We start from the raw sequence: 27,133 nt of genomic DNA, 5'->3' as shown, positions 1-27,133 counted from the left end.
AAAATATAAAAAAGGATATATATATATATATATATATATATATATATATATATATATATATATATATATATATTATATATATATATATATATATAAAATATTTATATATATAATATATTTATATATATAATATATTTATATATATAATATATTTATATATATAATAATTTTTATATATAATAATTTTTATATAATTTATATTATTTATATTATTTAATTTATATATATATTTATATATATAATATAAAAACGGATATATATATAAACAATTATTAATAAAACGAGTGAAAAAAATATATCAATAAATAAATAATCTGTAAAAATATCCGTAAATGTGTTCAATAGAGACGCAAGAATGTTCGCGAATGAAAGTAATTCTATATGTAAATACGTAAATTTTGAGATAAATTCCGAAATCAGGCTTATAATTTAATCATTTCTAATATATGTACCCTGTTAAAAATACAGTTGACAAAAATATGTAATTAATTTCAAGAAAAATATTGAAATGTCTTCAATGAAAGTGATTCACATAGGTAGTAATGGTAGTAGGGGACAGGTAGTCTACAATAAACTAAGCAAGACATACAAATTCAGTTCATTCGAATCTGTACCTACGACAAGAAAGCATCTCGTTCCATCTAGTTGCGGTTGTTGAAAACGAAGTGTTTATCTTATTGTTTGATCGTGTTTTTTTTATGAGCAAACAGTGATTATGAGAAGATCTGATAATAACACAAGTAAAATATATTACGGTGTTCAGTCAAATAGCAGACATAAAGTAAATCATCCAGGATGGGCAACAATATTTTTAGATCAATGGGGCCCCAGGAATTGGGTAATTAAACCATATTTTATTTAACATTTTTTCCTTTTAATTTGCAAATGAGTTTAAATTAATTTTATGAAACCATGTATAGTTCTTTTTGTGATATAAATAATGAGGCCCATTAAATTATTTAAAAATTATAATATTTTTTTTTTCTAATGATTAGCTTATAAATATTTAGTGAATGTTAAAATTTATGTTAAAAAGGCCGTCCGTTATGTATATTACCTTTGTACTACAATCAGGTGAAGGTGCTCGACTACAAATAATATAGACGTGTATTTTGGGTTATCTATTTTCCTATAAAATAAATTTAACCCTTAATAAAATCACCCTTAACCATTTAAGTGGAACATTTAATAGAAGGTATCGTAAAACATTGTGTATTTATTTGTTATTGTTCATTGTTTTGTGTGATTTTATTGAAAACACATACCAAAATATTATAATACAGGTGATATTTCAAACTCATATAGGTTATTTTATACTTGTTTATATTCTTTTCATGCAATTTATTTTACCGTATTCTAATTTGGTAAAACAATGTATTATAAAAATATTTCCTATTACGCACTTTCCCATACAAATAAAATAGTTAATCAGAAATGTTACCTGATAAGGTGTTTTGTATACGTATAGTCTGTTATAGATATGATGCAAGCTGTATTTGAAAATAATCGTAAATTTGCTATCATATAAATATCAGTACAGGGAAAACAGATTTAAATGAGCTTGAAATTCGGTTATAATACAGGGACGTTAAAAACACTGATTTATATAGTCTTTACAATTTTAAAAACCAGATGACCTTTGCAGCTACAGATTTTACATCGCGCCTATAAAATGTTGTGTTTTTATTTGTAATATATAGTTGTTCAACGGAAGTGTTTTAAAGTAATTAAATAAAATTAAGCATGCATTTAATTAGTACACGGTGGGTAGAGATTTTGAATAACCAGCCAAAAAAAAACAAAACTAATTGTTTGAAACGTATGAACCGGCATCAATTGAAATTTGTAATAATAGAACTGAAGACAGCGGAAGTTTTCTATTTTTTATCATTGAACAATAAAATTCTTGTATTGCTGATGTTGGTTTGGTCATGGTAGTATAGCCTTAACTAGATAAAGTCAATTTAATTAAAAAAAGAACTTAGCTTGAGAAAAATTCTTTAAAATGGCCTCATTACTGACGCATAATCTTCTTATCTCCACGAAACTGACAAGCTTTATGGTCTATTATTGAGAATTTTCATTATTTAACCTTAGGTCATTAAATTATCAATACTGTTTGTTTACAGAATGGACAACATCAAAGACTCCATGTCCAAGAAAGCCCGTCTATTTCTACTTGCACTACGGCAACGAATCTATCATCACTTGCCGATTTGCAGTCAAACTCAACGATCTACAAATTTCACAGAATGAACTTGGAAGAAAATCTAAAGATGACAATACCTGAAATAGAACCATTACAGTTAAGGGAGAAAACTAACGATGGGCACGTGGTGGTTGAAGTGCCTACACGACAAAAAGTACCGTTACGACAAATAAAAACACAGGTAAGTGCATCAAACTACTATCAATCATATTTAAAATTTATCTAACTAGTGGATCAAAATGCGGATTATTCATTCTCCAAAAAAAATTTTCCAAAATTCATTTATCTAGCAAAAGTTTCACTCAAAATGATCAATATCAGTATTTAAGGGATTTGTAATTTTTTATCAGTGAATTGTGAATTTATTATTACTAATTCTATATTTGTATTATTATAATTTATTATTTTAATTATTATAGTTTTATTAATTTATTTATTATAATTTTACTATAATATATATTTATAATTACGATTATTATAATTTATACTAGTTGCTTGTATGTACTCTGATTTAGTTTTCATTTTAAAAAGACATTTAGCGGGATATATATATATATATATATATATATATATATATATATATATATATATATATATATATATATATATATATATATGACGTTACAATTTTGATTTGACCCTTGTCGACCCATTTTAACACTTCAATGTTTCCAATGTTTCGAAACAGTGGGCCAGCCAAGCATTGCTACATCGATCTGAACAAGTCATAATCAGAAAGAGCCACATCTGGTGAGTACGCTGACAGCAACAGAACTTCCCATTCCAACTGCAATAGCGTATTCTTCACAACTTTTGAAACGTATGTCCGAGCGTTGTCGCGCAAGAGGTGTTTTACTAATTATTGCTGGTATTTTTTGCAACAATACGTCGATTAATTTGTCAAATGTCGCCAGTAAACATCTAGAGTAACAGTTTCATTGGGTTTTGGGCAGCTCGTAATACACTACACCTTTATGGCCATGAGTACTCTGCTTCGTGACGATGACGATGGTTCTCTTGAACTAATTCTTATGATTTCTGCACAATCACATAAAAATCTCTATTTTTACATAGCAAGCAATGAAACCGCAATGTTAAAACGGTTGAAAATTACATTTTCAATGTAAAAGCTTTTTTTCAGTCAAACGCCTGGAAATAGTTGATTCTAAAATGCTAAACTGCTCGTCCTTTAACAGTTTTACCTGGATTTTCATCCGAACTTCCAATTCATTGGCTTCTAACTTTCTTGATCCCGTCACTTTTAAATAGTTGGAACCAAGACTGATAATTGGGATATGATGCAGCAGTATCCTCATAGCTCTCTAAAAGTATTTGATGGACTTTCAAAACAGATTTATTCAATTTAAGCAACTAAAGTATCAATTATATACATGATCCATTGCATTACTCTAATAGATATTGCTGATCAAAATACATACAAGCACCCAATAATTATTAAAGTAACCAATTGATTAGTACAGTGTAGATACATATTTTGAATAATCATCTAAAGAATTAAAATAGATGTAAAGAGTTAATTTTCGAGCAATAAAATTATCAATTGAAATAAAAATAAATCAAATTATTTATAAAATAAGAGCCTGTGGCCAATTTTTTAAAGATTTTTTTCACTCTAAATACGAGGATTCTGCTTGTTTGCATAACGGGTTAATCAAAATTTCAAAAAATTGCATAACAATCAAGTACTGTATAAAATTGATAAGACACAGAAATTTTGTAAATGTTATTGTGGTGTCAACCTTTACTTATACAATAAAAGATAACAGTTTATTCTATTAACAGTTGTGCCACTCCGCATATATACTTCATATATATTTTCATTAATTTTAACTTACTCCGTATGAAAAGTACTGTACTGCCACGTAGTATATTATAAAGTTATACAAATGAACTATTTTATTGAAAACAATAGAAAGAATTCAAAAAGTAAACACTATATCTATTACATAACTGAGAGGGTAAAAAAACATACTTTAATTATCCCTTATAAATACTGCGTCACCACTAGAGAAACAAATAGGACTAAAAATATTTCCGGGGTGGTTGAAGTAAAGACTAAAAGCAGTTCGCACAATCGCAATTGATTTCAGCGAATGAACGATGTGAATATTAATTAAATAAATGGACGGGCAACATCGACAACAAAATAATAAAGGTCTCACATAAATAGTATTAAATACATTTAATGAACAATAAGGACAAAATAACAACGTGTTTCAAATATATTACGGTACAGAATATAGAGTGGGAATCATTATAAAAACGCTAGTTGGGCAAGTTGATTGAACAAAACGTCGGGATAATTGATCCAGTAGTGTTTAAATAAACATCATTTCGTTTAAAGTTAAGAACAATGAGAGTGTTAGTGCGCGCTGATACACATGTTACATTCTCATTACCGGATACTGAACCCAAGCCTAAATGCACTTGGTCGCAGGTCTGCAATAAACCGTCTTAATCTCCAGTTACCAAAACCTTATTTCTTGTTTCTCTTGCAGCTTATAACGGCTATAGCTGTATCATGGGTGTCAATGATAATCGGATACTGTTCGGCGTATACTTCACCAGCATCTATTTCTCTGGAAAGGGATTTCCAACTAGAATATTCTAAGGTAAGAATCAACCATATTTTAACAAGTATACAGTCAGGAAATTTTTATTTGGGCCTGTGCATGTTTTAGATTAACACCATTAATCTAGAAATTTTATTAAACTAATCAGTTTCCTTATTTCGTTTTGTTTAATATTGAACTATCTATTAATATAACTCACACATATCACTGACTGTTCAATAATGTCAAGCCTATTGTTGGCCAATTGGCAAAATTATGTTTTAAGTCATACACGTGTATATTGAAGTTCAAAATATATCATATGGTTAAAGATTTCTGAAATTTTTTAATAATTTTAATTACCTTCCAATAAAATTATCTGGCATTAACATTATTATATTTTTATGAATACTTTAATCAAAAAATAATAAAAACAATAAAAGTAATATAACTTAGTTTATTATTTAATTTTGTTATAACAAAATAAAATTAGGTTATAACACCCAGTATTATGAAGATGGGTACTAGCCAATTTAAATAATATAAACATCGTATCTCCTTAATGCACAATTTCAACTCGTGCAGATAAAATATTTTTTATATTTATTAATTAACATCATCTATCTATGAATTTACCAATATATAAACATACAGTGCAAACATAACGCTAATCTGTATCTGTATATTATTATTAACAGTACGGCTCATATTTTATAAAATTATTGTATCTATTTTCTGTACCCTGTATTATAAACGTATTGTGACTAAGCTAAGACCAAATTTTAACTCAAGGAAGCCGATATTTTAATTATTCCTCAAGTTGACTATTGATATTTCAAGTATATTTTAATATGTATGCATTCCAATCGCACTAAATGTTAACCTTAGAGAAATCACGTTCTTAAATAATGAATTAGATAGAATTTCTCATTGAAAATATCCGTGTGACATATTTCGTTTCCAAAAAGATTTAGTTGATATGCCAAATTTAAATTTATGATCAAAACCCGAATTTTACAAAAAAAGTTAAATCTTATGAACTGAAGACGGTGATTTATGTTTATTATCATTCCATTGTGTTTTAAAATGATACAATAGGTTTGAAAATTATCGTGAAAACCGTTTTCATTTCTATGTTATTGTACGCAAGTTGTTTATGTCGTAAACGGTTCTATTTAGTTGATTAAAATGCATCGTCTTATCGTTATTATTCACTTAAATCATATTTAATGTTTTTATACATCTGAAGAAGTGTTTATCCTAATGGCTTATAGCAAATCAAAAGTCAAATATTTGGAAATTGTATATTACGTTTACTTTTCCATACAAAAATAAATACGTTTACGTTTGTTATTATCGGCGTTTGATAAAACTTTATTAACTAGTAACAATTATAATATTAAGACACGAAATTATTTAGAAATATGTTTATATCATCTATTACTCGTATTTAACACTTAAAATTAAGAATATTATATAAATAGAAAACGATTTCAATGTTATTATTTTTGGGTAAGATTTCCCTGTAAGCTTCCAAAAATATCAACTATAAAATATTATACAGCAGCAAACCATGCCATAAAAAAATATAATCGTACAAGCACATATTAAAAATATTGTGTTAACTATGTTGACACCATTTAAATATATCTCTTAGTAATATGGCCATTGTAATACTCAAAGTAAGTTTTGTGTTGTTTAAAGTTTGTATTTAACAATTAAAGAACTGGGCGACGTAATTTAAATGACCTTGGGAATCGCGTCAATAGAGAGACCTTATGAATTAAAGAAAATTAACTTTCTGTCGTATCAAATTTTAATAAAGTATAATGGTCCTAGTGAAAGAAAATGATTCACAATCAATGGGTAAATGTTATTGACTTCAAATTAATCCATAATGAATCTAATTGTTTCTATATTTTGTGTAAAATGTACAAGTAATTTAATTTATTTTAACATTTAACTAGTAGTTTTTGATTCGATTATTAAGCAACAATTATTAAAACATAAATGTAACATAGATTTATCCAAAATATTAATAAAAATATAAATGTTATTCACTTCAAATTATTCCATTATGAATCTAATTGTTTCTATATTTTATGTAAAATGTACAAGTAATTTAATTCCAATATTTAACAAATAGTTTTTTATTTGATTATTAAGCAACAATTATTAAAATATAAATGTAATATAAATTTATCCAAATCTCTTAAATAAGCTAAATTATTATAAACTGACGATTAATTATGGAGGATTTAAAATTACTATTATTATATTTAAAAATTATTATTGCGATTTAGTAAAATTATTAAATTGTGTCAATAATACTGACCACATAAGTTTTAATCAGTTTAATAGTAACCTTATATTTGAGTCTGCTAATAAAAATAAAAGTAGGTTTTCATTTAAGTTATCGTAAATAAGTTGTAAAATGACTTTTCTCAGTTTCTTCTTCTATAAAGTCTATTTTAGACTCTAATTTCTCAGACTTTGTCGACTTCCAATTTTTCAGTTAGCTAAGGCATTTTTGTCATCCTTGTTATATGGAAACAATTATTTCTAATAGTTCAACAGCATATTTGTTTATTTTGATTATGTCAGATATATGACGGAAATAGGAAAAATAAAGTGTTGAGCAAAAAATGCGTTTCTTATGCATTAGTAAAATCTTAGCAAAAAATAAAGCTTAACGAGAAAACTTTGACATGAATGTAATTAAAAAATGTCCGAAGCGATATAGCGTAAATTACGCCATCTGTTCCTACTATAACATACCAAAATTATTCCCATTGATGACAGTATATAATATTATATTTACGATATCAGAAAAGCAAGCTTATAAACGTATTTATAATAACATAAAGTGCACAGATAAGGATTTTATTAATATACATTTATGTTCTTCTTTAATAAATTTATTTTTTATCACAAACTACTAACCCAATTAACTAGTTTTTGAATTGTTTTTATTTTTTGTCAATCTGAAAAAAACATTCAAGAATATAAAAGATACGTATAATTATGTTTGTCTATAAATAATGAGGATCTATAAACGCTCTATTACATTTTAATGCACGTAATGTATCGATAAAATTATGAAAAATCATTTTTGACATGTTTGTTTTTTTTTCAGGTGACATGGATAACTAGTTTAATGCCATTGGGGGCTTTAGCTGGTGGTGTATTAGGAGGCACCTTAATAGAGAATTTAGGAAGAAAATGGACAATATTAAGCACAGACCTATTATTTTTAGTTGCTTTCCTTATAAACTTTTTTGCCCAAAATTATATATATATGTATATAAGTCGCGTTCTTGCCGGCTTGAGTGTTGGTGTTCTGTCGCTAACACTTCCAGTGTACTTAGCAGAGACTATACAACCAGAAGTAAGAGGTACCCTTGGACTGTTGCCCACAGCTTTTGGTAACATTGGTATCTTATTGTGCTACTTATTTGGTACCTTTTATGAATGGCGAGCACTGGCTTTAGTGGGCGTTATTCTATCTATACCTTTTGTGATAGTTTTCTGGATAATCAGAGAAACCCCTAGATACTTAATATCCAAAGATAAAGAAGAAGAGACTCAAGAAGCTTTACAATGGCTGCGCGGAGCTAACACTAATATCGAAAAAGAATTCCAAGAACTGAAGAAAAGCCAAGAAGAATCCGACAAGGAAACCGCTAGTTTAAAAATTTTATTTTCAATGAACAATCTCAAATTAATGGGCATCGTATTAGGCCTGATGGCTTTTCAGCAATGGAGCGGAATTAATGCCGTCATATTTTACACAACCAAAATTTTCCAAGAGTCTGGATCAACATTAAACGAATCCATTTGTACTACTATAGTGGGTGTCGTTAATTTTGTGTCCACTTTCATTGCTGCTCTATTAATCGATAAACTTGGTAGAAAAATTTTACTGTATATATCAGCGGTATCTATGGTTGTATCACTGGGTATATTAGGTGCTTACTTTTTCGTTAAAGATGTTAGTAAAACTGATGTTACATTTTTGGGATACTTGCCTCTGATCAGTTTCGTTGTATACGTCTTAGGATTTTCACTTGGCTTTGGTCCAATACCATGGCTAATGATGGGAGAAATACTACCAGCTAAAATTAGAGGCCCGGCAGCTTCAGTGGCAACTGCTTTCAACTGGACTTGTACTTTTATAGTTACAAAAATATTCCTACTATTAGCCGAAGTCATCGGATTTCATTTTACATTCTGGATATTCGGTGGAATCGTGTTCCTAGCGCTACTTTTCACGATATTCTTTGTACCAGAAACAAGGGGTCAAAGTTTGGCAGATATCGAAAGAAAGTTAGCAGGTATTAAAGTGAGACGAATGAGTTCCGTAGCAAACCTTAAACCAATGCCATCTAGTTTTTAAACTGTACGTTAATCTCAGCTGTATTAGTGATATCATAGTTTTTTAGCAATACATTGTGTAATATATAAACAGAACTATTTATTGTATGAATATATTTTTATAGTATATATATATATGTTAATATTAGATCTCTATATTGTATATCTGGAGTATTATAAAATTGTTTTAAATCTATATATAATTGATACTCAACTTACTATACTGGTATAAAATTTCCACTTCTCTAGGGATATAAATCCCAAATTGTATTGCCATCAGTTTAATAGGAAATATGTAGACATATTCTATGAATAATATAAATGTTACTTGTTAACTATTGACATTTGTAATGTTTGTAGTTAGGAAAATTTAATATAGTATTTGTTTTATTAAATCTGATGTTTTGTAATTGACTATTTTGATAAATAGTTACCGATGTAATTAAATATACTTCCAGTTTCTTAAGAAGTAGTTTTATTAAATTCATTTGTAACAAGAAGCAATAAGTGTCCGAAAATATATTTTGTACATGAATTTTAGTTACACCAATCGTTTGTATGTTTTATTGGCTGGAACAACCTGACTGACAATTAACTATTTTAACTATTTTATAATTAACTATTAGAGCTGATTTTGTATAAAATATTGATTGTTAACATTTGATTTGACGAACAAGAAATAATAAGGAAATAAATTAATATAAAATAATAAATATTTTAAAAACAAAACCTTTTATACCTATACCTAATAAACCTAACAAACCTACCTACATTTTAAACCTATGTTACTTTAAAACTATTTTATTTTAACAGAAAAAAGTAGGTGACTTCAAATTCCAATAGTTTTCGACTTGAATCCTCTGTCCAAATTCCGGTAGTCTAAGTTAGTTCACATCGACTTCAGACCGACATTAGTAGCCTTATACCCTAAAGTACGATATTTGTGCCCGGACTAGTGCCCACCTATTATTTTAGTTTACTAATCGTTGTTGCTAGCCTTTGCCGACTAACCTACAATGTATCTTTACAATAATTTAAATCTAGGTATATATCTAGAAGGACCCATCGGCCATATATTAGTATCTGATGTAATAATGTTTTCGTATTAACTTTACTGTTTTCCTATTAAATGCATCTCACTACACTAAATAAGATTAAATCGTTTGATAATTTTGAGCCTGTGTCCTATTCTGGTGACATCCAAGAGTTGTGTTATTTCGATATAGACATGAGAAAGGAATCTCTCCTTACGTCTCCTTAAATTCCATACGTCCATATAGGATTCAATACTTGCTTGTATAATAGCAATTTATTATGTACTGATAATTGTGATTTTCTTCCTATTAACTAATACATTTTCCTATATTTGAACTTCAGTTCTTTCCTTTTCTATTTTATGTGTTCCTTCCAGCGAAGTTTTGTATTAAGATTCATTCGAGATACTTAGCCTTGTTACTATATAGAATGATAGTATTATTTATTGTTATTGGTGCGTGTACGATACGATTGTACGTGAACTGTATATGCACAGGTTTACTTTCGATAATTTTTATTTTCCAGGTTAGGGGTTCACTTATTTATATTTATATGTCACTTGCTTGTTGTTATTTTCGTGTGGCTCCTTCGCTATTATTTTCAACAGCAAGGATCGCAGTATCACCAGCAAATGTATATGGTATATCACATGTAGAGTAGAGTAGGTAAAGAATTGAACCCAATGCCCTCCCTTGTGATACACTTGCTTCAGTTTCTTTTATTGTAGAGTAGGCCTCCTCTTGTTTGACTCTAAACATTCTGGCTGTAATGTATGATTTTAATATATATGATATAATTTAATATGATAGGTCGTCATATCGTCACCTTATCGAAGGCTTATGCTACATCTAAGAATATAGCTGAACGTACCTTTTCTACCTCCATAGGCTTCTGCAATCACATCTGTTAATCTACGCACCTTGTTATACATTACCTATGGTGTGTTAACAAACCCAAACTGATGTGTAGGTATTAGGTTTTTCTCTCTATAATTAGTTTTATTCTTTCCAACAGGAGTTTTTCATATACCATAGGCTTTTATTTAATTTAGTGATTTTCCAGGTTTTGGGATCATGATAGTTTCAGCCATTTTCCAAACGTGCGGGCCCCCCTCTAATGACCTTAACTCTGTTAAAAAATGTTTCGAATAACTGCGGAGTTAGTATCGATTCGTCAATCAGATTAGGCTTAGTCTACTTGATAAGGAAGTTGATTAATCAAAAAATAATAACTAATTAACGATTGAAAACGATTAACTGAGTGAATTCAAAAGAGAATATATATATATATATATATATATATATATATATATATATATATATATATATTTGGTATTCTTCCATACTTATTCTGTAATTGTACACAGTTACGCTCCAGTTTCATCTCTGCAAACCTTAATATTTCAACTGTCACTATATTTTCTCTAAGTGATTAATTATTCTTGAAGATATCTATGACCACCTGTGTTTTTTTAACAATTAGTGATGCCCCATTCTATCTGTTTCTACTTCTTTCAGATAAGTTTTCTAATGCATAATTTTCTTATTTCTCCATAAATAAATCTTCAAGATGCTGAACTGAGCACAAACAAGATGTGCACCCACCGCTGAATTTTGAATTTTTTCAATCTTTGTTTATTTTTCAAAAATACCAATCACTTCTGGTCAATCGTCCTTACTTGTTTTATCTGTCGAATGAAATTTGTCACTTGTTTTTCTTAATATTATTCTACCTTATTTTCATTTACTTTTCCATGTACTTTAATTTCTTTATTCTGCAAATTGTTTTCACTTTTCTAGCACACTATTTTCTAATTTACTTTGATTCACTTTTTCAATCCTTGCCTCCTTTTTTAAACAGTTTGTAACAATTAGCTCGTTTATTCAAATGTGTTCCATTTGTCCTCAATATTACCTCCTCGTTCTTTTTTTACTTTGTATCTACTGATCCTCTTATATGCAGTGGTTTTGCATGATTATTTATACTTTAAATTTACTCTCACTAATAGATAATCGCTGTCTGTATCTGCACTCTAGTAGATTCTTATATAGGTTATATATTATTTTCCGTCGATTAAGTATAATACGGTATAACAAATAAGTTCACACATTTCAAGTTATCGCTTGCCGTTCGGTACTACCCGTGTTCCTTTGTAAATGTATTTCTTTTAAAAATATACTGATACAACTCGCATATCTTCCTCAATTACAAACTCACTCAAATTTCTCTAGCCTTTCATTATTTTTTTTCATCTACCGCGTTTATACCTTTTCCTGATAATTTTCCTAGCCTCGTAAGATTGGCTCTTTTCTTTCGTTTTTTTTTTGTTGGTCCATAGTTTCCTGCATTTACAACCAAATAGTTAATAGAGATCTACTATAGGCAATATTTTGAGAAATAACAATATACAATACACACTATTATTACAATACCGTTGAATTTATAACAAAATCTCTCAAAATGAATGTATGCTCCGTATATTTTCAAGTTAAAGTGGTATGGTATGCTAGCTATCTATATTTACTGCAGACAGGGCAGTAATAAACGCTTATGTATTTTTTGTTTCTCCTAGACAATAGATGCAAAATCTGCGTTGATATAATTCCGTGAGCTTGTGCTTACAGACTATTTTATTCTCATGTTTTCTAGAAATACAAGTTAGTTTTGAGGCATTTACAATATATGGCATCATATACAATAACGTAACTTGATACACTATATCAATACAGTTTCAGATTCAGGTAAATTCAGATTCAGTAAATTTACCAACAAGGTAATGAAGTTAAACTGGTTGTCTAGGAAATATCTTTATTTTCTCATTTATCGATTGTAATATCTTGAAAATCTTGATTGATCAGCCTTTGTCTTCATATATATGACTTGATTGGCGATTTTAAAGTTTCAATATCACAGATATATGTGTCACTCTACAGGAAACATCTAAACATAACCAATAATATCATTAAACTAACAAGAAACTATATAGTGTAATAATACTTCAAATGTGTGTGACCTGTTGATCAACTACTAATAAATTTTGCGTCATTTTGGCATCATCAAATTAAATACACTAAATTTTTAAAAGAAATTTTATTTCTATAATAAAATAAATAAAACATAAAACTTAAGGATTCTGGCATTGTTTGCAGTCCTCCATTATGTCTTCAAATTCCTCTATTTGCAGTGTCATCTCGAAAAAGTTAAATTTATCGTGAATATTTTTCGTTGCGACAACCAGAACATTTTGTGGATTTGTATCGGAACCTTCAAAGAGAATAGATTTAGAGATTTTGAAAAGAAAAAATAAAATATATACTTACTAATAGCAACGTGAGCTGACATTGCAATCTTATCGAGACTTAAGGCCCATATACGTAAGTTGTGTACTTTCTTCACACCCTCTATTGACAATAGAATATTCATGACATCTTCGAAATCAATACCTTTAGGCAATGCCTCCATCAACACTAAGAGAGTATCTTTGATAATGGCAAATGTCGTTATTAAAACAAAAACTGAGAATATGAACGTCATTATGGGATCTACCATAACCCATTCAGGCTAAAAAACAAATTAGACAGGTTTAATTAATTTGAGAAGAGTTTTTACTAATAGTTTTTTTTTAATAAAATTAACGTTTAACAGGACAATTGAAAAGTCCCCGGTCTGACACTCGGTATGTTTTTTAGTTAGCCCTAAATCTCAAAAGATGCGTGTATAAATTTGACAGTTTGGATCATTAGTTTGTGAATTATAGTATTTTGACTGAAACAATTTTTTTATTGTGAAAAAAATGGATAAAAATAAATTTCACCTGTTGATAAAATATTGCTTTTTGAAAGGAAAAATACAGTTGAAGCAAAAACTTTTTTTTTCGGACACTGTCCCAGGGAAATCAACCATCAAGGATTGATATGCTAAGTTTAGACGTGGTGAAATGAGTATCGAAGACAGTGCACGCAGCGGACGCCAAAAAGAGGTTGTTGCCGACGAAAACATTTTAAAAATCCACAAAATGATTTTGAATGACCGTAAATTGAAATTAAATGAAATAGCAGATACTTTAAGGATATCAACTGAACGCGTACATCATATCATTCACGATTATTTGGATATGAGAAAGCTCTGTGCAAAGTGGGTGCCGCGCGAGCTCACCTTTGACCAAAAACAACGACGAGTTGATGATTCAGAGCAGTGTTTGAAGATGATCAAGCGTAATAATCCCGTGCTTTTGCATCGATATGTAACAATGGATGACACATGGCTCTATTATTTCACTCCGAAGTCCAATCGACAGTCATCCAAGTGGACCGCATACGATGAACCCGCTCCAAAGCGTGGTAAAACGCAACAGTCCGCTGGCAAGGTTATGGCGTCTGTATTTTGGGATGCGCATGGAATAATTTTCATTGACTGCCTTAAAAAAGGAAAGACCATCAACAGCGACTATTACATAGCGTTATTTGACCGTTTGAAGGACGAAATCGCGGAAAAACGGCCGCATTTGAAGAAAAAGGAAGTGCTGCTTGACACTGAAGACAATGCACCGTGTCACAAGTCAGTGAAAACAATGGCAAAAATTTATGAATTGAGATTCGAATTGCTTCCTCGTTCACCGTATTCCCCAGATCCGGCCCCCAGCGACTATTTCCTGTTCTCAGATCTCAAAAGAATGCTCTCTGGGAAGAAATTTTCGTCGAATGAAAAGGTGATCGCTGAAACTGAAGCCTATTTTGAAGCAAAAGACAAATCGTACTACAAAAATAATATCGAAAAGTTGGAGGGTCGCTATAATCAGTGTATCACCCTTGAAAGGAATTATGTTGAATAAAAAAAAACTAATTTTGCCAAAAATGTATATATTCTTAGGTTTGATAAGATTTAAATGGCGATATTTGTCTAGAGGCCATTTAAAGTTGGTGTGGCAGTACATTGTTAATAATGGAAAAAATGGAACATCATACAGTGATTAAATTCTTTGTCAAGAAAGGTTTAAAGGAAATTTATACCGAAATGGTATCTGCTAACAATGGAATAAAAATACATTCAAATTGAAATAAATTTCTACTAAATGTTATATGAAATATTCTGTTCATTGTTTTATCGATATAGATGAACCTTATGGCTATGATCCTGAATTAAAATTAACATAAGGAGTGGTGTTTAAGAGCCAAAACAGTTTGCATACGTTTTTGGAATGCAAAAGTGATAAAACAATAACTAGTTTACAGAATAAATCACTTTTCTATTAATTGGACAAACTTTGAATGAAATTGAGGAAATTATATTGAAAAATAAAATGATTTAGAACTGAAAATCGGTTTATTTATTTCCGTTTCCGACAATGTTCATTTCTTTGGCGATATTTATGTCCAAGCTTCATCAATAAGCTTTATTCTTATTTTGTTGAAGCAGATATCGCCCAATTAAATACAAAACCATAGAGGACTAAATCAACAGCCCCTTAGTGTTCCTACTACTTCCTATTTTTTCTTATTTCCAAAGTTATTATTCCACAGAACAATTTTTTCTATTTAATTCAAAAAAATCCTTAAGGAAATATATTCGACCTTTTAGAACTGATGATAAAATGATATATAAATAACTGGTGATCTAATATATATAAATATATATATTAGATATGGTATCCTGGAATTTGTTAGTTTAAATTTCCATTTAGCAACAAACATATTTATATATCTTTTCCATTCTGAAAATAATGATCTGTTGCAGTACAGGTCATCAATAAAATATAAGGGAAGCTAAAAGTGTTTTAGCAAATTATGGTGAAAATTTAACTCTCCAAAACCGAGTAAGTAGCTCTCGAGCAAAGTTTTGAAATAAAATAAGAAATATTTTAATGGGAATTTGTTACATTAAATTAAATTTCCATTTAGCAACAAACATAATTATATATCTTTTCCATTCTCAAAATAATGATATGTTGCAGTTCAGGTTATCAATAAATTATTTGTGTCGATTGTTTCATCGTCTCAAACATCAAATACTACCAGAAATATAGGTAAGAGAAGTGACTATATATAGTTTTCAAAACAAAACGTTAAATTTTTAAAAAAACCTTTCTACTTTTATATTAATTAATAATCGTAGAAACTGTCAATTAAATTTAACATAACCTATATATTTTACCTTAAAATAAATTGCTATAGCAGCCATTAATACACCAAAGCTCTGTAGGAAATCGCCAAGGACATGTATGAAAGCTGCTCTTACATTAATATTCTCTTGTTTTTTACCTTTAGTGCCATGACTAGAATCGTGCGAATGTCCATGTCCATGATGTAGTGAACAACCCATACTAAAAATGAAATCGCAATAATGTATCATAAATATTTATAAATGCTGAACATATTACTCACATAATGTTAACTATAACTCCAATTCCTGAAGTAATGAGCATGACAATTGCATCAATCTCAAAATCTTCATAAATAATCCTTTGTACAGCCATGTACACTAATATACCAGTTACAACCCAAATTAACAACACAGATGTCATAGCCCCAATGACTTCTGCTCTATAATATCCGAAAGACATTTGCTTTGTCTTAGGACGGTTCGCCATATATAACGAAAACAGGGAGATCATAAAACTGGCAAAATCAGTCAATAAATGAGCAGCATCTGATGCTATGGCCAAGCTATTTGATAAATAGCCACCTTAAAATTTAATAAAAGAAATGGTCATAGACATTATTCGAACTTGTAATTAGCAATAATGTAAATTATTTAAATAGAATTATTTTTACAAATTAATCAAAATAATATAACTCTTACCAATTATTTCAGCTACCATAAATATAACGCATAATATACTAGCAATAATGAGTTTTCTTCTGGCATTTCGGTCTATGCCCGGTGCAGCGGATCTATGACAATGTTTATTCACTAAAAATAAAAAGCCATAAAAATATCTACATAGCCATAATCATACCTTTGTTTTACATGTGTTAGGTTGTGTTAACATTTTCTATGTTATTATACGACACTAATAATATTATATTAACATTTTCTTTGCAACATTTTCACACACTAACATAATTATAACTGATGAGAATTAGTGATTAATAAAACATACATATTTTATTTAAAGAACATTAAGGAAGTCGTTTTTGTTTAATGACAGTCCAAAATGTTCAACAATGTCCAGCTATAATTATTATTTTTCTTTATAAAGAAATAATGTTTTTCCTTAATAGTTTTATGCTAACAATAAAAAGGTTACAACTTCTACGTATAATATATATGCAACAGAAAATGCATATGTTCTATTCAAATTTTCTTTTAATTAAGACCTTAATAAGTATACTGCTCCAGAACATTTAATTCTAAAATTTCTTTGACAATAAAGTACCGAAATTATTATTTTCTCCTTTTTTAATATAGTCCAAATAATAAAAACCACCAGAAATATTATTCAAAGATACTAAAAAACAGCTTTAATAAGTACTATATTATAATTCAATAATATATTATATTTTAGCCCTTAATTTCTATTATTAAATTTAAAAATCAAGATCCTTAGATTATGCAACTTAATATTCACATAAATTATAAAAATTAAAATACATAAACGTCTTAACATACCAATTATTTTTGTAATATATAATTGTAAAAATTACTGTTAATTATTGTAATGGGCTATAATTATTGAAATAAACTGTAAGAAAATAATTATGCTTACCTAGATCAGAAGTATTAGTATTTTCTCTTGTTATACTAACAATATTTTCCGTATTAGGCTCAACGTCAATAATTTCACCCTCCAATACTTTACAACATCCATCACTGGGTTTACCGTGAACACAATAAATAACTTTTCTTGGCGATGTTGTACCATTTATAACAGCTTTAGAATTATCGTCAGTAGACCCATAATTATTTGTACCTGCCATGCTACTAAAAAGTTATAATATGATGTTTCAGGCTTTTACTATGTAATGTGCAATATATACGTGATATTCCGTTTTTCCTCCTTATTATACATTTTGCCAGTATTTTGTTTAACCAAGCACACGTTTTTCTTTAATCCTAAAATACACATCTTAAATAAATAAAAGAATCTTAGTTGTACCCCAGTGAAATGCACTCGAAACTACAGTGAGACGTCGCTTGTTGCTTATTAATGATAAGTTTAAAAGAATTTTATAAAAACACTAAAATTATCTTTTAATTCATTTCCATTTACAATACAAAACACGTTATCATTTCACTAATAACAACTATGACATGAAACGTACATCAACTATTTCTAACCAAACTCTTCAATAACAAAAAAGTGTTATATTAAATTTATCTCTGCTGAATCTATATCTACATATTTTATCGCTTCAATAATTATTATTTTTCATTATCTTAATTTTGTTACATCTTTAATAAAAAAGAAGACATACATACATTATAATATACCAGGGTTAGCCAAAACTATTAAATTTTAATTTTTTTAACAGTTGATTTAAACTAGTTGATAATCAATAATGTATATATTGTTAACTACAATAAATTGTATTTTACTCCATATTTAAAAGAACTACTTCCAAATTAATGAATTTTTACGAACAATATGTAATATCTACATTTTATTTTGGCCATTTTACGAACCATTATTTCATAACAATATTTTTTGGCATTAATTCCTATCTGGCCATGATCCAGATCTTTTGAATCCGGCTTTGTCTTAGTGAAAATAATATATTTTTGGTCTTTTCTCGAAGATCTGCTCTAGTTGTGTTAATAGTCTCTAGCATGTCATGAAGATGTTGATCATATACTATACTCCTGCATCATATTATGTATTTTGATCGAAGCTATTTCTATTATTTAAATCGCAAGTTAAGATACATGTTTTGCTTTAATTAAATTATAAATCACAAAAACTATCTCGCGTGTATTTAATATTGAAAATACAAAACATATTTAAGTCGTGTATTTAAAACGTAAAATACAACATTTTAACTATTTTTATTTAAAATACAAAATACAATCAGATGTTAGATTAATCAGTAAAATAAGAATATCGTTACATGAACATTAGATTTTTAAATGTATCGGACAAACAAGCTCCTGCTGGGAATTAATAAAACCTGCTAAAGAAATCTTTCTGCAGGTCTTATTGAGCTCAAACTTGTGTTATATTGTACGAACACATTTTTATATTTATTTGGTGTTCAAGAACTAGAATATTTTTGCTTTTATCGTTTAAGAAGCTGATTTTGATGTCTATGGTTGATCACTATACCTATTCGCAAAAACAATAAAATTATCACCTTCTTTACTAGTACCACTCCGTTACTGCCAGGCATTATTTCATAATACTTGTAATTTGTCTCTAAGGCGTAAATTGCAAGATTTTGAATTATTTGCCTCTCATATGTTGATGTGATGGTGATGTTTTCTGACAGCCAACACATTTTATGACTCCATGACAATATGACTCCATTTATTTCAGGTGGTAGTTTTAAAAAATGTTCTATGGCCAAGAAAGTGATCACTTCTCATAACTGGTGTCTAAAACACTATTTTATGACTTCAATAATAGTTGAATAACAAATAAAAAATATGTATTTGTATTTCAATTACGTATTTTAATTACAAGTAATTCATTTATTGTTCAGCATTGCTTCTATCTTTTACCGCGATTTTCAGTCAGTTCGCAGTCTTTTGTAGTTTTCAAAGAACCAAGCAACACTGAACAAGTTTACATGAGATACGTATCCTCTCATAACAGGAGTGTTTACGATGGCAACTAATAAATAACATATTTGACACTGTATTCTATACGAATTTCAACAACTTATTTTATGAAACATTTAATTATTGTTGCAAACATTTTAGAACATTTCGGTACTAGTATTTACCGGCTCCTTTTTTACTTTCGGCGGTTTGGAGATACGGAATTTCAGAAACTCTGCTGATTCAAAAGAAACACAATTATAAGAAATTTTGCAGCTTTTCAACAAAAAACAATTCAAAAACAAAGAAGATGAATCCCATATGTACTGACCGAACACAACCTAGGACACCATATGAAGACAGTCCTTTCACTAACAAATTCGAAAGTATTTTTTCTAGAAAACTATAAAGACTAATGAGATGTTTAGATAATTCAAACGTAAAAAACTCAGTGTAGATCTCAAACAACCTGGGATCAAGAACATCGATGCCAAAGCAGAACGGCCACTAAAAGAATGTTTTTATAGATTTAATGGGATGCTTTGTTATCAACTCCTAAAAACTGGTCACATTGTAACAGAGAGGCTGAAAAGTCCCGGGAGTAACAAATAAAATGCGTTTTTTGTTCAAAATGGGCTTTATTCATCTCCAGCGCCACTCTAACATTTTAATATCACTTTTGTAGGACTATTTATCTTTTGCCTCAAAATAGGCCTCAGTTTCAGCGATAACCTCTTCATTCGAGCGAAATTTCTTACCAGTGAGTATTTTTTGGGGTCTGCGAATAGTCAGTAGTTGCTGGGAGTCAAATCCGGCGAATACGGTGGATGTGAAGTGATGCATCCATGTTTCATTCATTGTCACATATCGAGGCAAAAATTCCGATTTGTTACGTTTAAAGGTGGCCAAACACTGCTCAAAATCATCAACACGTTCTTTGGTGAACAATGAACAAACGCGGCACCCATTCTGAACAGAGCGTTCTCATATTCGCTTATTCTCATATACTATTCAATTTGTCAAAACAATTTTGTGAATGCGTCATCGGTGTCTCTACGACCACGTTTTAAGTCAGCAAACCAATGTTTCATTGTTGTTTCTGATGAAGCGGAGTCCTTATAACATTTTTCAAGCCATTGCTTGGCTTGAACGGTATTTTTTCCCATCAATAATCCCTAGTCGGTATAAGGAGATTTTAAAATATAATTTGTTTATTTTGTTCTTCTGTTTTTCTATGAAATAAACTTACTGAATAATCTGTAAAAATTCAGTTACACACCTAATATACTTAAAATATCACCACAAAAAACGTCAAAACTAATACCCACCCATACGTTTTTACCGACAACGTATATTAGTCGTTGATTTCCCAGACCTTAAGTAATTGTATTTAGTTTTGTATGTATTTGGTATATTAGCGAAAATGGGAAGTATTAACATAAACGATCTGTTAAGTTAGATATCTTTTGACATTTCTCTAGATAAAATCACTTTTAGAAAGGTAGAGTAATACTTGTTTACTACTTATTTTGGTTTCATCAATTATGGCCAAATAAGTTCGATTACAATTAATTGCAAAACTTATGGACCAAAATCCAGCTTAAATTATCAAAGAACTTTCAGGCAGATTAATAGATGATGAATCCGCTGTATTCAGGTGTTTAAATGCCACAGGAAAGTTCCAAAAGGTATGAAACTGATACACGAATTAGCTAAAAATTCCATGTTAAACTATTTCATCATCTCGGCTTTATTGCTTGTCAGGTAAAAGAGGGGTTGTTTGTGATGTATTGTGGTTAGTGATGAAAAATGAATTTACTACGAAAGTACCAAGCGCAAAAATCCCAGATATCAATTGAAGAAATTGAACGACGTAGTGTCACCAACAATAACGAGTAACAGACACAGTCTTGTTTTTCAAGTAGAGATGATCGATATCCATCGAATGAATTTCCAGCTAAACATCGATGTTTTGATATCGGTATCATCTACATATCGATGTTATAAGAATAACATATCGAAACGTCAATCATTCTTAATGTAATTGAAGTTTGTGAGATTTTACGACGAATGAAAATAAGTATAAGTAATAGTAAAATAAGTAAATACGTGAAGTCTGTGGTAAAAAACATGTAACCTATAGTAAAGTTATACCACTTACCAGATTACTTACTATAAAAATGACAGGCTTCTAACCAAAACAGACAATCGGGGAGAGAAATAACGTAATTAAATAAATAAAGAAACGATTGCTACCAACAAAAAATGTTTATATCCTGGCTGTCGCCACTCTCTTAGATCCTCCTTTCAAAAATATACATTTTCAAGATGCATTAGGCTGTTCCTAATTCCACGAGCTATTAGGAGTATCAAAGAATTGATTTCAGATATTCAGATGAATGAACAAATGGAAAATGGTCAATTGGCACAGAATTCTACAACACAAGTGGAAGAAGACCAAGCTGTAGATATATGGAAAGATCATTATAAACTTATTAACGAAAAGAAAAGCATTTTGTCCGGTCAACGTGACACGAATACGTCTATGGAATTACAATCTTGGTAGCTGATTTAAAACAAGATCCATTACTTTTATGGAAAGTACTAGAATCTACCTACCCCCATATAAATAAAATAGCTCTTAAGTATTTGGGTTACTAACAGTAAGAAGTATCAGTTAGGGTCATTGGATCAGCTGATAGGGTGGGGTTTATTGGGTAGCCCAGAGGCAGTCTCCACATAACCAGTCCAACTCGCTTACTCTTGCGGGTCTTCCCGACCAGGTATCCGTAACAGGATTCCCCTACCCGGTTCCAGGCCAAAAAAAAAGTATTTGGGTTGCAAAGCTGACCAACACCTGCACCAGCAACGGAACAGAGTAAAGGGATAACACCTGTTAATTTTTTTTACAGAGTGTGCCCAAAAAATACTGTGAATGTTAATTTATTTCTTTAACTTTTGTAATTTCAATAACTATAAACACATTTCATAAATATAATAGACCGTCTTATTTGTTGCTGTCGGCTTGGCGGCAGTGGTAAAGGCGATAGGACGGTCCTCCTACTGTTGCGATAGCCGCGAGTCGAATCCTGCTGGGGCATGGTCGTAAATTTATGTTTGTTCTAGGCAAGAATATAAAATCCGACAAGGAAAATTATCCCAGTCAGGCCAGTAACCAGGCTGGGTAAGACCGGATTTCTTCTGGGATGATTTCTAAAGTTGGTCCCTCGCCAATCTGTAGGCTTAATACTGAGGACCGTGGTTCGGATCCCACGTTAAATTTTAGGCCCAGTCCAAAAAAAGTTTTATTTGTTACCGAAAACATCGATGTTTTTCAATCGATTCGATTGTAATTCTTTTTATGTACATACTTTTGATTCGATGTTAACATAGGTGTTTTTCTAATATCGATTATTTCTATCTTCAAGCCAAACTAACATCGTTCTTTAGACACGGCATCTTCATGAGAAAGGAGAAAAAATATGTAGAAAAAGAATACCAATTTATACTAATTTTTCTCAGTAGATGCCTTTTTAAAGTGAGAATATGATTAGAGTAGCACCTAATATTTTTTAGGTCCTTTGTATTATTAATTATTTATAATTAAATTATGATTATTGTATTTTTTTTAAATATAAAAATATTTAACATTTTAATATTTAAAGTTGCATTTTCAGGTAATAAATCGTTATCAAAATTTAAATGTTTCCATTACCAAATAAGTAAATAGTAGAAAACAAAGAATTTCAAATATTGACATAAATTGCTACCATAGGAACTGAATGACACTACCGAAATACTGATTAAATAGTGTCTATTAGCATGTTCTAGATCATTTTACGTGTTGTTCTCACACGTGACTTACATATCTAAGAAATATGATAATTAGAAAAACCAAAAACAACAATTTTGTATTGTAATAATATGACATAATCATACACTAATATTCGTCATTATACATAAGCTTGAGATATCAGTCCACCAAAATCAAATTTTTTAAAAATATCCAGTACGTTATATAAGAAAGGATAAATTAAATATTTCAAAATTTGGGGTAATTGGAGATCAATAATAGTATTTATATTTTACAGAATATTCTCATATTCATATTTTTATTTCGAGTTATGGGGAAAAATGGTATAAAAATTCGTAAAAATAGTCTTCAGAAATTTTCAAATATAGGTCATGCCAATAACCGATAACTGAAATAACAATAAGTTTGATATTTAACTTGATTATTTGGTTAAGATGTCTATACGTATGAATTGTAACTTATCGACAATATATTGACATAATTAATAATCATGTATTTCTATAAATTGATACTTGATATTTATGTTACTATAATTAGCACATCAGCAACAAAGCAGATGTACAGATTTAAACTTAGCAATAATTAGATCAAATTTAGTATAAAAAGTACATACAAACCTTATCTACATGGTATGATTTTTTAGATAGAAAAGTTAAATAGACACAATCCCTTACCTGCAGTTTTCTTTATAACCACGTAAGCAAAATGTACACTGTAATGTATAACGAAAGGATGAACTAAATTTACAAGAACTATTTTTGTCTCAAATCATTTCCGATTCACCAGATAACAATATTATTTATTCAATATCGAATACAAGGCATTTATGATAAGAAATAGAAAAACACTTATGTTACACTAAAAATGCAACGAACTATTCTTTCTAGCACAAATGTAATAACCGACCAAAGAATTGTACAAGTTGTATCTAAAATATATTTCCATAGATATACGCAGTTTACGAATATAATGAAGCGATATTTACCTAGACTCACTATCTATATCTCTAAGTAAAGATACATGTTTTTAAATACATTTAATTTCCCGTCAAAGTAACATTTTATACAATTGTTGATCAAATAATTATGATAAAGAATACTTTTACATAAGAGAAGCAATATTAACATAATACTTCTATAAAAATATATCAATAATATTTTTTTTTAATTGTACATAACTGTGAACATATTATTTTGGACTAGTTATACATCCTACAACGTGGTATAGAGAACTGTCACACATGGATAGTTAATATTTACTCCTTCCAGGTGCCATTTCAGTAGCCATGCAAGTAAGTAGTAGCAAGAATGGAAGTTATTATTTAATTGCGTAGACATGTGGAATGACTACTTCCGTTACCAGAATTATGATTACTTTTTACAGGTCTATAATCAAAAACTTGTCGAAACTATAACGAACAACATTGGGAAAGTTCCTGGTGAAAGGATTATGGACATTTTAGCTAACAAACAACAAAATGGAAGTCGATGAAAAAAATGAACTGTTAAATGTTTAATTAATATATCACGAAGAACCGAATACGATAAGTTACGCAAACTGTGAATAGCCAAGTATAGAATTATTCAGTTAGGATGAATGGACATTGACAGGATAAAATATGTTATTATTTAATCACTGATGCCAAATTATCACACCAAGTCAGCAGCACGTCCAAATAATAAAACTTTATTATCTAAATAAGTGTTCGTTGCAAGAAAAGTTTGCCGAGAAAGTCAAGTTGCTTTATACAAGAACTCGACTTTTCGCCAACTTCAAATTTTTTGGAGGTAGACAACATTTAATTCGAACAGGATGGCGTAGTGGTTAAGGCGACAGGACGGTCCTTCTACTGTCACTATAGTCGAGGGCTCGATTCCTGCAGGGCATGGGTGTACTTTATGTTTGTGATTGTAATTATAAATGTATTTATAGACAATCCTAGTCACGTCAGTAACCAGGCTGAGTAAGACCGGATGTCTTCTGGGATGGTCTCTAAGTTGGTTACTGACCAGTCGGTAGGCTTAATGCCGGGGACCATGGCTCGGAGCCCACGTTAAACAGTAGATCCAGTCCAGATAAACGCTTATTAATAAAAAAGAGAAATATGTGAAAAAAAAACAGGAAAGCGGACATCTCAATAGACATCCGGATAAACAATTTAAGTTAAGTATATTTATTGAAGAAATGAGATGAATTGGTTCCCACTTAACATTTTTATGAAAATTTAATGAAAATTTTTTCTTTTTATTTTTAAAAATTAAATACAGCCCTCATATTCAGGAGTCATTGAAAATTGGAGTAATGTTACAGATTGTTTCATTTCATTCCGATATCGAACCGCCCTTATTGAAAAGCCTACTTCTTACTTTTTATCAAAGATACATTGAAAAAATTAGTTCTATTATACAACTATAATTAGGTGCAGCTGATACGTATTTTTTTATAATTTAATGAAGTAGATATATATATATAACAAAACAATTGAATACAACTGTTATCTAAAATATTAGGTTAGGGAAAAGGTAATTTAGGTTTTCCTAATAAGTAATACGTATTCCAGTCAAATTATAGCCATACGAAACATTATGGATATAAAGATATTACTCCGTGAAATTTTATTACGCTTTGAAAATGACAATTTTGATCATATCTTGCTTTTTATAGCGTTGGGAACTATCGACTGAAAACAGTCGATAGTCGCAAAACGGTCGAAACAGTCGATAGTCAACAAAATTGCGACTGAAAATAGTAATAACTATTTTCAGTCAAATGCACGGTTCGACTGATTTTTTCCATTAGTGATGTCAGACGAAGATGTACGAATTCTTGTCTGTATAAAATGTGAGATAGGAAAGGATGGAGATAAATGCTTGGAGCAGTTAATTTTAAATGTCTATATTCTCTAATGGTGGTATAAGCGAGACAAAGGTGTATATATATTCATTCACTTGATAACATTAAAAAAGAAAAGGAAAAAAATTTACTAATTTCTATTATGATGTAATAAATAATATGATTTTAAAGGAAGTAGGATTACTTTTATACTGAATGTTCTGTGGATGTGTAAAAAGGAATGGAATAATAACACCACAAATATTTTATCGTGTTTTAATATATTAATTGCTATTTTTAAATAACATAGCATAATAAAAATAAATAGTACAATACAACTTAAATAAAACCTAAAAACTAAAAATTTTCAATAACCATAACTACTAAATAAAATGTAAACGTATACCTAATCATTGAAAAATCTAAACCATGATGAACCTAAAAATGATCATACAATAACTACCAAACCCATTTTAAATAAAAGTTTTATTTATTTTTGAACGGAAATATTTTTAAATTACTGTGAATATTATCATGTTCAACTTTTCTCCCGTGAGGCTATTTCTTCGATCGTTAATTATTTGCCCAGTTTTTGAAAAAACT

General features: G+C 29.5%; 2 protein-coding genes across 10 annotated transcripts; one reads left to right on the top strand and one right to left on the bottom strand.

Moving 5' to 3' along the window:
* Nucleotides 1-579: 579 nt before the first annotated feature.
* Nucleotides 580-9,622, top strand: LOC143197286 (facilitated trehalose transporter Tret1). 2 transcript variants are annotated; one of them, XM_076405614.1, is made up of 4 exons: nt 580-838; nt 2,130-2,390; nt 4,729-4,842; nt 7,919-9,622. In XM_076405614.1, the coding sequence occupies exons 1-4, from the start codon at nt 716-718 to the stop codon at nt 9,176-9,178; spliced, it is 1,758 nt and encodes a 585-aa protein (XP_076261729.1). In that variant the 5' UTR covers nt 580-715; the 3' UTR covers nt 9,179-9,622. The 2 variants fall into 2 exon arrangements, with proteins under 2 accessions (XP_076261729.1, XP_076261730.1); XM_076405615.1 differs by lacking the exons at nt 580-838; nt 2,130-2,390 and adding an exon at nt 4,481-4,667.
* A 3,644-nt stretch (nt 9,623-13,266) lies between these two features.
* LOC143197289 (proton-coupled zinc antiporter SLC30A2) lies at nt 13,267-24,629 on the bottom strand. Of its 8 annotated transcripts, none has more exons than XM_076405624.1 (8): nt 24,373-24,629; nt 18,168-18,243; nt 17,897-18,111; nt 16,990-17,100; nt 16,572-16,872; nt 16,342-16,510; nt 13,512-13,752; nt 13,267-13,455 (listed from the first exon to the last, which is right to left on the bottom strand). In XM_076405624.1, the coding sequence occupies exons 2-8, from the start codon at nt 18,197-18,199 to the stop codon at nt 13,316-13,318; spliced, it is 1,209 nt and encodes a 402-aa protein (XP_076261739.1). In that variant the 5' UTR covers nt 18,200-18,243; nt 24,373-24,629; the 3' UTR covers nt 13,267-13,315. The 8 variants fall into 8 exon arrangements, with proteins under 8 accessions (XP_076261739.1, XP_076261743.1, XP_076261740.1 ...); XM_076405628.1 differs by having other exon boundaries at nt 17,897-18,108; nt 24,373-24,510; XM_076405625.1 differs by lacking the exon at nt 24,373-24,629 and adding an exon at nt 19,479-19,497.
* Nucleotides 24,630-27,133: the final 2,504 nt, after the last annotated feature.

Source organism: Rhynchophorus ferrugineus, unplaced genomic scaffold (genome assembly GCF_030347505.1).
Source record: "Rhynchophorus ferrugineus isolate W39M unplaced genomic scaffold, kcgeb_rfMv2 rfM5, whole genome shotgun sequence".
Lineage (NCBI taxonomy): Eukaryota > Metazoa > Arthropoda > Insecta > Coleoptera > Curculionidae > Rhynchophorus > Rhynchophorus ferrugineus.
Note: the sequence above shows the minus strand (reverse complement) of the source record. Positions and strands in the feature narration are given on the sequence as shown.